Source organism: Salmo trutta, chromosome 35, assembly GCF_901001165.1.
Source record: "Salmo trutta chromosome 35, fSalTru1.1, whole genome shotgun sequence".
NCBI classification, from domain to species: Eukaryota; Metazoa; Chordata; class Actinopteri; order Salmoniformes; family Salmonidae; genus Salmo; species Salmo trutta.
Genome location: NC_042991.1, coordinates 3,170,471 through 3,182,081, shown reverse-complemented (window position 1 = coordinate 3,182,081; position 11,611 = coordinate 3,170,471). Strand labels below are relative to the sequence as shown.

General features: G+C 41.6%; 1 protein-coding gene across 4 annotated transcripts in view; it reads right to left on the bottom strand.

Annotated features, from left to right (window-relative positions):
- Nucleotides 1–1,126: 1,126 nt before the first annotated feature.
- The window catches only part of LOC115174456 (cGMP-dependent protein kinase 2), a 49,577-nt gene continuing 39,092 nt past the window's right edge, over nucleotides 1,127–11,611 (bottom strand). For 3 of the 4 annotated variants that reach the window (XM_029732993.1, XM_029732990.1, XM_029732989.1), the window contains 8 exons: nucleotides 9,484–9,620; nucleotides 9,158–9,247; nucleotides 8,306–8,447; nucleotides 7,884–8,047; nucleotides 7,647–7,763; nucleotides 7,475–7,537; nucleotides 7,297–7,372; nucleotides 1,127–2,405 (listed from right to left, as the gene is read on the bottom strand). In XM_029732993.1, coding sequence (XP_029588853.1) covers nucleotides 2,319–2,405; nucleotides 7,297–7,372; nucleotides 7,475–7,537; nucleotides 7,647–7,763; nucleotides 7,884–8,047; nucleotides 8,306–8,447; nucleotides 9,158–9,247; nucleotides 9,484–9,620 — 876 coding nt within the window. In that variant the 3' untranslated portion in view covers nucleotides 1,127–2,318. The remainder of the gene's footprint in view (nucleotides 2,406–7,296; nucleotides 7,373–7,474; nucleotides 7,538–7,646; nucleotides 7,764–7,883; nucleotides 8,048–8,305; nucleotides 8,448–9,157; nucleotides 9,248–9,483; nucleotides 9,621–11,611) is intronic. The other variant, XM_029732992.1, reaches the window with a different exon arrangement.

Sequence of the window (11,611 nt, the reverse complement as noted above, 5' to 3'; positions counted from 1 at the left end):
TTATAGCCTCGCTACTGTATATAGCCTGTCTTTTTACAGTTGTTTTACTTCTTTACTTACCTAATGTTCACCTAACACCTTTTTTGCACTATTGGTTAGAGCCTGTAAGTAAGTATTTCACTGTTAGGTCTACACCTGTTGTATTCGGCGCACGTTACAAATAAACTTTGATTTGATTTAACCAGCCGAGTCTTAAGAACAAAATATAAATGCAATATGCAACAATTTCACAGGTTTTACTGAGTTACAATTCATATAAGGAAATCAGTCAATTGAAATAAATTCATTAGGCCCTAATCTATGGATTTCACGTGACTGTGAATACAGATATGCATCTGTTGGTCACAGATACCTTAAAAAAAAGGTAGGGGCGTGGATCAGAAAACCCGACACATCTCCTTTGCATAGAGTTGATCAGGCTATTGATTGTGGCCTGTGGAATGTTTTCCCACTCTTCTTCAATGGCTATGTGAAGTTGCTGGATATTGCTGGAAACTGGAACACGCTGCCATACACGTCGATCCAGAGCATCCCAAACATGCTCAATGGGTGACATGTCTGGTGATTATGCAGGCCATGGAAGAACTGGGACACTTTCAGCTTTCAGGAATTGTGTAAAGATCCTTGCGACATGGGGCTGTGTATTATCATGCTGAAACATGAGGTGATTGAGGTGGATGAATGGCTAGACAATGAGCCTCAGGATCTCATCACAGTATCTCTGTGCATTCAAATTGCCATCAGCAAACCACTCGCCCACACGACGCCATACACGTGGTCTGCGGTTGTGAGGCCGGTTGGACATACTGCCAAATTCTCTAAAACAACATTGGAGGCAGCTTATGGTAGACAAATGAACATTCAATTCTCTGGCAACAGCTCTGGTAGAATTCCTGCAGTTAGCATGCCAATTGCACTCTCCCTCAAAAAGTGAGACATCATTGTGTTCTGTGACAAAACTGCACATTTTAGAATGGCCTTTTATTGTCCCCAGCACAAGGTGCACCTTTGTAATGATCATGCTGTTTAATTAGCTTCTTGATGTGCCATACTTGTCAGGTGGATGGATTTCCTTGGCAAAGGAGAAATACCCACTAATAGGGATGTAAACAAATTTGTGTGTATGGAACATTAATGGGATCTTTTATTTGACTTCATGAAACATGAAACCGACACTGTTTCGTTTATATTTTTGTTCAGTATACAAAGATGGCCTGGCAGATATACACAAATAAAAAACAGTAGTAACAAACACTGGAAGCTGTCCTTGGCAGCATATAAAACATATTATTAATCATAATAGTAGTATTGTCAATGGCAATTTGTACACCCCTTGGACCAAACATGTTGATCAATCATCCAGTTCCTTTTTAATCCAATATAAATCAGATGTACTTCAGACCACCATCACAGATTAGGCATATTGATTTGTTGTTTTGTTATTCCCTCCTGATAAGAGTTGTTTGTCCTTAGAGGTCTGATGACTTGATTGATTCATCACAGTCAAGTAAAATAGCTTTTGTCAAGCTAACAGACACTGAGGAAGTGTGTAATGATGTTCAAATACTACATAGTACTTGACTTCATACCAAACCTGTGCTCTGTACCAAACTACAGTATAGGATTCCATTTAGAACAGACTCTGCATTCCTGTTCAGCCTCCACCCCCCAGTGTTGACATGCACTAAAGCACCTTTTCTCCTCTATGTATACATTTAAGGGTCATTGGTGACGTATACATTTATTGTAAAGTGAAACACACACATTGAGTATTCTATACAGACAGTATATGTTACAAGGAATAGAGACTAACAATAATGCCATCCTAAATTACAAAGTACAATAAGGGTCAATGGTAAAACCATATCTTTGTCCAGCATGAGACATTGCATCCAACATTTTTTATTAATTCATCTTTCTTTTGGGCACAACACACACATACAGCTTTCAATGAGCACACGTGTCAAGTTACACAGGTGTGTGTATAGGAGAGTCTGTTCATATTCACACGTTTCCTTCATGCCTCTCTGTGTTGTACAGTATTTCTTACTTTATTAAAGTGCCAGAGCAGCCACCAGAGGATTCTGTGAAGCCAGCATGGAGAAATCAGAGCCTTAGTAAAAAGTAGTCAGAATCTGACCATGTGTATTAATGGCTTTGGGCATAGTCTCATCCCTACCCCTACATTGCTTACAGAGTCTTAAAGGTAAGGGGTAAACCAAGGTCACCAAGAAGTAGTCTGATCTGGATAAATCTATCAGTGAACCCGTGACCTCTGAACTCTGACTCACTTGGTCTGGTTCAGGTTCTGGTTCAAGTCAGAGGTTTTTGTCCCAGCCGGAGAACTCCTCATCAGCCAGAGCCTGGTCGAAGGGGAAGCGATCAAAGTTGATGTAGCACGGACCCTGGAGGAAAAGAGGGGGGGAAGGGGAGCTCATATCATTGGCTGCCTGGGAATGACGGTCACACTGGATTTGACAGTTAACAAATGGCAGCTACTTAAGGACAAAACACATTTACTGAGGTCCAAAATAGGGGAGGGTTATCAAACATATTTTTTTGCTTTGGGGAGGGTTGTGTGTTTTTTTTATTGGGCACAGGGGAGGGTAGTGTGTTTTTTCCCTGGTTTACATTAGCTCTTTTGCAGATTTCTTATATAATTTCTTCCATCCTAGCCAAATTTCCTCATCTGCTTGCATGCGCCTCCCATACATTAATGTGCACTATGCTTTTCCACGCGCTAACTTTTACTATACCATAATATTGTCAACCAGTCTGTCTATCCTGCCCTCTATCCACCATTCATAGTGTCACACCCTGATCTGTTTCAACTGTCTTTGTGCTTGTCTCCAACCCCTCCAGGTGTCACCTATCTTCCCCATTATCCACAGTGTATTTATACCGGTGTTCTCTTTTTGTTTGTTGCCAGTTAGTTTTGTACGTCAAGCCTACCAGCAGTTTTCCCCTTGCTCTTGTCTTTTTCGAGTTTTCACGGTTTTGACCATTCTGTCTGCCCTGACCCTGAGCCTGCCTGCCATTCTGTACCTTGTCACACCACCCTGGATTATTGACCTCTGCCTGCCCTGACCCCGAGACAGCCTGTCATTCTGTACCTTTTGGACTCTGGTCTGAATTACTGATCTATTCCTGCCCTTGACCTGTCGTTTTGCCAGCCCCCTGTTCTATTAATAAACTTTTGTTACTTCGACACAGTCTGCATCTGGGTCTTCTCCTGAAACGTGATACATAGTGACAATAGTGGTAGGTGGATCATTTGTCCAGACCTGCGGTAGGCTAACTAGCGATCATACCACGCATAAAAGCATTCAAAGCTGCATCAATTATCATTATGAATCCACAAGAACAAATAGGAATAGCTGATATGCACCTGAGAGGTCAGGTGCATCATTGTGCATAAAAGAACAATGAAGACATGAGACATGCAGCTCAAAAAGCTCCCCTATTGTTTAGAGCCAGTACAATTATCCTGCCTAGACTAGCCTTCCACACCAAAATGCTATAAATAATTGCATTGTTGTTTTCAAGTGAGTACAAAATTCTACTCTTGGTTGCAGTGAAAATGCCATTTGAATAACGACGCATGTGATTTGAATATTTCATTACATTTCTACTTTGTGATTTTAGGTATGCTCCTTCTAATTCTCCCATCTCTCTCTCTCTCTCTCTCTCCTCCCAGGGGACCTGAGCCCTAGCACCATGGCCTGATGACTCCTGGCTGACCCCGTCCCCAGTCTAACTGGTCCATCTGGTCGTGCTGCTGATCCAGTTTCTGCACTTCTGCCATTGGCTATGGAACCCTGACCTGTTTCTCTCTAGGTTTCTTCCTAGGTTGCTGCCTTTCTAGAAAATGTTTTCTAGCCACCGTTCTCCTACATCTGCATTGCTCGCTCTTTGTGGTTTTAGGCTGGGTTTCTGTATAAGCACAACTGCTGCTGATGTAAAAAGGGATTTAGAAATACATTGATTGATTCACCAGCAGCCCCAAGCGTCTAAAGAATAAACTACAGACCAGCCAAAACAAGCTTGTAAGAATTGTACTCCCCCCTCATAGTCATAAGGAAGTCGGGCACATTTTTGTCTGTATATCTGTAATGTGTCTGTATGTCATTGTATATTTATGTAAAAAATATGGACCACAATGGACATAAGTCCCTGAATTTATTGTGCAATCCCAGTCACTTTTAAACATCTTTGTAATGTGTATATATATTTTTTTAGGACAAATAAAATCTAGCAATCCAAAATGTGTAACGGCCATTTAATGAATGGCAAGAGACATCTGTTACAAAATAACAAAAAGTTGAATGACATTCAGAGATTGTCAAGCCAAGTCTTGGATACTAGGTAGGCCTACAAGGTAGGGAGGGAAGTATTTTCTGTTTGTCGAAATGTACATAGTCTACTTCAAATCAGATTTTACTTGTCACATACACATGGTTAGCAGATGTTAATGTGAGTGTAGCAAAATACTTGTGCTTCTAGTTCCGACAATGCAGTAATATCTAACAAGTAATCTAACTATTCCCCAACAACAACCTAATACACACATCTAAATGGGTGAATGAGAATATGAACATATATGGATAAGCGATGGCCGAGCGGCATAGGCAAGGTGCAATAGATGGTATAAAATACAGTATATACATGTGATATGAGTAATATAAGATGTGTAAACATTATTAAAGTGGCATTATTTAGATTGACATTGTATAAAGTGACTAGCGATCAATTTATTAAAGTGGCATTATTTAGATTGACATTGTATAAAGTGACTAGCGATCCATTTATTAAAGTGGCATTGTTTGGGTCACAATATAGGCAGCAGCCTCTCTGAGTTGGTGAATGCTGTTTAGCAGTCTGATGGCCTTAAGATAGAAGCTGTTTTTCAGTCTCTCGGTCCCAGCTTTGATGCACCTGTACTGACCTAGCCTTCTGGATGGTAGCGGCGTGAACAGGCAGTGGCTCGGGTGGTTGATGTCCTTGATGATATTTTTGGCCTTCCTGTGACATCGGGTCCTGTAGGTATCATGGAGGGTAGTTTGCCCCCGGTGATGCGTTGTGCAGACAGCACCACCCTCTGGAGAGCCTTGCGGTTGAGGGCGGTGCAGTTGCCGTACCAGGCTGTGATACAGCCTGACAGGATGCTCTCGATTGTGCATCTGTAAAAGTTGGCAGGGTATTGGGGGACAAGCCAAATTTCTTCAGCCTCCTGAGGTTGAAGAGGTGCAGGTGCGCCTTCTTCACCACACTGTCTGTGTGGGTGGACCATTTCAGTTTGTCTGTGATGTGTACACTTAGGAACTTTCCACCTTCTCCACTGCTGTCCTTTCGATGTGGATAGAAAGGGTGCTCCCTCTGCTGTTTTCTGAAGTCCACGATTGATTTAAATGTTTTACTCACATCAGCCACGGAGAAGGAGAGGTGGGGGTGCAGTCCTTGTTAGCGGGCCGCGATGGTGGCACTGTATTATCCTCAAAGTGGGCAAAGAAGGTGTTTAGTTTGTTTGGAAGTGTGACGTTGGTGTCCGTGACATGGCTGGTTTTCTTTTTGTTGTCCGTGATTTCCTGTAGACCCTGCCACATGCGTCTCGTGTCCGAGCAGTTGAATTGCGACTCCGCCTTGTTCCTCTACTGGCAGTTCGCTTGTTTGATTGCCTTGCGGAGGGAATAACTACACTATTTATATTTAGTCATATTTCCAGACCTCTTTCCATGGTTAAAAGCGGTGGATAGCGCTTTCAGTTTTGCGCGAATGCTGCCATCCATCCACGGTTTCTGGTTAGGGTAGGATTTAACAGTCAGAGTGGGCACAACATTTCCAATGCACTTCCTTATAAAAGCACTCACCGAGTCAGCGTATAGGTCGATGGAAAATCATGGTGGCGGAACTGATTCCGACAACATTTCGCGAAAGAGACATTTTTCCGTGAAGCAGAGAATGTTACAATCCCTGATATCTCTATGGAAGGCAACCCTTGCTCAAATTTGTGGTGTTGAAAACGCAAACCAATATTAAAGTGCTCGAAGACGGTATGCTTAGTTTATTGTTTGTGCATTTGCACAGAAATCTGTTGGTGAAAAATTAATTGCATATATTTTATATAATTATAAACATGGCATCAAAATCATTGTCTGCTGCCAGCTCTGATCGTAGTGTAATGAAACAGGCAGGGACAGTGAGCCCGTCTGTGGTGGTCGGTGAACCCTCAACCTTCTGGCCTGTAGCCCTACATGGCACCGACTGTGCCACAAAAGCATGCTGAAGTGGCAAAGTCAATATTCACGTTTATAAACACAGGGTCGATACTGTTATTTGTATTTGTGGTCACCGCCCCCCACCAGTACATTTCTGACTGTCCCTTACCACTCAATTTGTAAGATGAATGTTACTTGATCTTTATAAAGTGTGAAAACCTATTGCAGGAAAAATGTGTTCACTAAAAAGACAACAGCTGTTGAAAACACATTTGGGTTGACTCGTGGCCTTTGGGAAACCGTAGGTGTAAGAGTCCGATGTGGTGTGAATACGTCGCTGCATCAAAACCTTTCTTGTGGTGGTGGACTGCTATGTTATAGGGGCAAAAAACCCTGGTTTGAATCCAGCCTGTATCACAACCAGCTGTGATCGTGGAAGCAGTACAACTCAACATACAGCTCTACTACCAGTAGAGCTGGTATCTGTCTCTATATAGGCAGGCCTTTTTTAACCATTCATCCAGAATGAGCAGCAGCTACATACAGACCATTATTGGAATTCGCACAAGAGAGTAACAGTTAATTTCTTTATTTAACCTTTATTTAACTAGGCAAGTCAGTTAAGAACAAATTCTTATTTTCAATGACAGCCTAGGAACAGTGGGTTAACTGTTCAGGAGCAGAACTACAGATTTTTACCTTGTCAGCTCAGGGATTTGAACTTGCAACCTTTCAGTTACTAGTCCAGCAATCTAACCATTAGGCTACACTGCCGCAATGTGATTGGATGTTAATTACTTGACTTGGCTACATATTTGACATAGATGGTTTATTTATTTATTTTTGACAGTGAAACGAGGCTACTAAGGCGAGAAAAACTAATCTAAATAGACTATTTGAAAATGTCAATCACATTTTTATTTGGCATACCCCGACAGATTGCGTGTACCCCAGTTCAGGAATAGCCCTTATAGACCAAATACTGTATAAACTAATGTCCCTATAAATGATAAAGTATTCATACCCATTTATAAATCCTTCGAAGGACACCTTTAAAGTTACCTGCTGTGGCTAGACTGACCTTGCGTATGAGTCTGATTGTAGGAGCCTCCACCTGGCCCACACGCAGCTTGTGCCAGTTCATACTGCTGAACCACCTAGAGGGGAACACAGGAAATGGGGAGTGGGTGAGAGTCCTCAGAGAGAGAGAGACCAAATAATGGATCATACACACTGGACGGTTGGGTCATCATTGTTACCTGTGATGGCGTACATCTTTAATCCCATTCTTGGTGTTTCCCAGCCTCTGACCCGGCCGAGGCCTATGGGCCATAACACAACATCAACAACCAATCAAAACACTTGCACTTAACTGAGACAGAGTTAGAACAGCACCTAACACCCCAGAACACAGGGTGGCCCATCTCTCACCTGCACAGTTTACTGATGAGGGACTTGGCCCCCTCGCCCATGTAAGGGGGGAACTTGAGCACCCCATCCAAAATTTTAGGGTAGATCTTCGCAGGCTCAGAACTGGAGAATGGAGGGCTGAAAGGTAAAACAGTCTGAGGGTAAAACAGTATTTTTGATAATACTTTACTAAAATGAAGAATTGTTAACTGAAATATCTAGTTGCTTTAAATCTTTCTGTGCAGATGTGTACAGTACCTCCCCACCAGCAGCTCATAGACCAGGATACCCAGGGACCAGAAGTCAGCAGCGAAGTCGTGTCCCTGGTTCTGGATGATTTCTGGGGCCATGTATTCAGGAGTACCACAGAATGAGTAGGTCCTATCACCGTGCACTAACTCCTTAGCAAAGCCAAAGTCCACCTAAGTGTAAAAACACACACATTCAAACCCCCACACATACCCAAAACACAGAGTTATGAATGCATAAACTATTTGGCGTTGCAAGTACATAGTCTCTTGTGACATACATTAACGTTCATAGCTGGCCACTTCACATGCAAGCAAGATTTCCTTCTGGATGCCGAGATTAGAAGGCACGTACACAGAAACATATGACAAGAGAGAAAAAGTACAAGAGATTGAAGCAGTGAAAGAGGGAAAACGTAATGTAGCACCTACCAGTTTAACGTAGCCCTTGGCATCCAGCATCAGATTCTCAGGCTTGAGGTCTCTGTACATGATGCCCTTCTTATGGAGGTAAGCGTAGGCCTCCACTACACAGGCAGTGCAGAAAACAGCAATGGGCTCATCAAAACGTCCACTGTAAAAACAGAGACAATGCAGATAATACAGTTTTGATCTTAATTAAATTTCTTGAAGAATCTACAACCTCAGTTGTGTTCATCTGAATGAGAACACTTAGGGGGATTTCACTACAAAATGGTTTGGTTTGTTTTTTTCCAAACTCTGGTGCATTTACTCCCTTAGTTCGGCACTTTGGAGCTCATTAAACAGTGCATCATGGTTCACTCAAAAACGGTGGTGTCGGTCCGATTTAATTCGTACCGTGGTGTGGTTCGCTGCTGGTGAGAACGCAGGCCAGACCAAACACAGGAAAAGAACCAGAGTCGCACATTATTATTGGTTGTTGAACTCCCAGCATTTTATGAAATGCACGCAGCATCATAACTTCAGATCTCTGAAACATTCTGTGAGTAGCAACGCATTTATGAGTGTATCCGATGCTCCCGCAATTTGTTGGAAAACCAAAGTGAAAGTAATATGAAGATTGGGACACACAAGTGATGCTTCATTATAGTCATACATGGAGAAACGTGAGAATGTTTGTCCAATAGCAAATTACTTGCATGGACACGTGGTTTTGTTCAGACATTTTTGTTCATTTGACATTTGGCAATGTGAAACTAATGGAATCAAATGAAAAAAATACAATGTAACAAATAGTCAAACTCTGATTCTATAGCTCAAAACTATGTGTGAAAACGTCCTTAGTCAGCCATGTTTCCTCACACTTCTTTGAGCTTGGTCCAGATCTCCCCTCCTACACAGAACTCCATAATCATGTAGATGTAGCGAGTGTCTTTGAAGGCAGCATGGAGCCTGAACATCAAGAGAGAGAAAACAGGATTAAAGCTGGTACAGTATCCTCAGTCCTCCTGGAGCTTTGAGGGCTACAGCAGTGTCTGCTGATTTCCCTTTATATTTCATGGTACTTAAGTGACCAATGAAAGCCATCGATTGACAAGGGAAGAAAGAGGATTTAAGTGTGAGCTTAAATAATGATGCTTCTATGTTAAAGGTTAGAGGTCAGCGGTCACCTAGCACCCCACAATCACCTGACAATGAAGTCACTCTTGATGGCTTTGAGGATCCTCTTCTCAAACAGGACGTGCTCCTCCTGTCGCTTGGCAACAATGTGCTTCTTACTGACCCGCTTCATGGCAAAGTACTTTCCATGATGCAGAGTGGTCACCTGCGGAAAACAACAATAACAACAACAAAAACAGTTGTAAACTTTTGATCTAAAAAGAGCCATTTAACATTGAATTTAGCTTTCAAAGCATGTTAACCTCTTATGGCTAGGGGGCAGTATTTTCACGGCTGGATAAAAAACGTACCCGATTTAATCTGATTATTAGTCCTGCCCAGAAACTGGAATATGCATATAATTATTAGCTTTGGAGAGATAACACTCCAAAGTTTCTGAAACTGTTTGAATGGTGTCTGTGAGTATAACAGAACTCCTATGGCAGGCAAAAACCTGAGATGCTTCTGTTCAGGAAGTACCCTGTCTGAACATTTCTTGCCCTTCTTTATTATCTCTATCGTTTACAAAGGATCTCTGCTCTTACGTGACACTTCGCACGTCTCCAATGAGGTCTCATAGCCCGGGAAAAACAGGAATGACGTAATTCAAAGCCCTGGCTGAAACAAAGGAGAGCAAAAGCTAAGTGGTCACTCAATGGACTAAGCCTTAGGCGCGTGACACGCCCCGCCCCCGGCTTTCGGTTTTTTCCTCAGTTTACAGACAGGCAGATTCCCGGTCGGAATATTATCGCTTCTCTACGAGATAAATTGCATAAAAATTGGTTTTAAACAGCGGTTGACATGCTTCGAAGTACGGTAATGGAATATTTAGAAATTTTTTGTCATATTTTGCGTCATGCTCATGGCCGAGATTTAGCGTTGGGATAGTGTCTAGAACGCACGAACAAAACGTCTTGATGGAACATAACGATGGATTATTTGGGACCAAACCTACATTTGTTATTGAAGTAGAAGTCCTGGCAGTGTATTCTGACGAAGAACAAGCAAGGTAAGAACATTTTTCTTATAGGAAATGTGATTTTGGTGAAGGCTAAACTTGCAGGGTGTCTAAATAGCTAGCCCTGTAATGCCGGGCTATGTACTTAGATTATTGCAAAATGTGCTTCATCCGAAAAGCTATTTTAAAATCGGACATATCGAGTGCATAGAGGAGTTCTGTATCTATAATTCTTAAAATAATTGTTATGCTTTTTGTGAACGTTTATCGTGAGTAATTTAGTAAAATCACCGGAAGTGTTCGGTGGGAATGCTAGTTCTGAACGTCACATGCTAACGTAAAAAGCTGGTTTTTGATATAAATATGAACTTGATTGAACAGACATGCATGTATTGTATAACATAATGTCCTAGGTGTGTCATCTGATGAAGATCATCAAAGGTTAGTGCTGCATTTAGCTATGGTTTGGGTTTATGTGACATGATATGCTAGCTTGAAAAATGGGTGTCTGAATATTTCTGGCTGGGTACTCTGCTGACATATTCTAATGTTTTGCTTTCGCTGTAAAGCCTTTTTGAAATCGGACAGTTTGGTTAGATAAAGGAGAGTCTTGTCTTTAAATAGCTGTAAAATAGTCATATGTTTGAAAAATGGAATTTTTCGATTTTAGAGGAGTTTGAATTTCGCGCCCCGCCCATCATTGGATATTGGAGCAATCGTTCCGCTAGCGGAACGTGTAGATGTAAGAGGTTTAAAGGGGACAGTAAGCTTTCATCAGTTGATAATCCGAAGATTGTGTGATCTGTTTTATTAGACTTCAGTGCAGCCTTTGCTGCTTCCATTAAAGATCCATATGTTTTTTCAGCAATATGTTATGCTCAATGGATCATAACATATTACTGAAAAAACATATGAATCTTTAATGTAAGCATTTCTAATGCAAAAACTGTGGTGTACCACAGGGCAGCCTGCTTGGACCATTATAGTTTTCTGTGTTTACTAATTACTTTATACTGACCTTGAATAAAGCCTGTGTGTCCATGTACGCATTTGTTTTGAAACCATTTCAGATTTTACAGTTTTTATTTTATTTTTTATTTCACCTTTATTTAACCAGGTAGGCAAGTTGAGAACAAGTTCTCATTTACAATTGCGACCTGGCCAAGATAAAGCAAAGCAGTTTGACAACATACAACAAC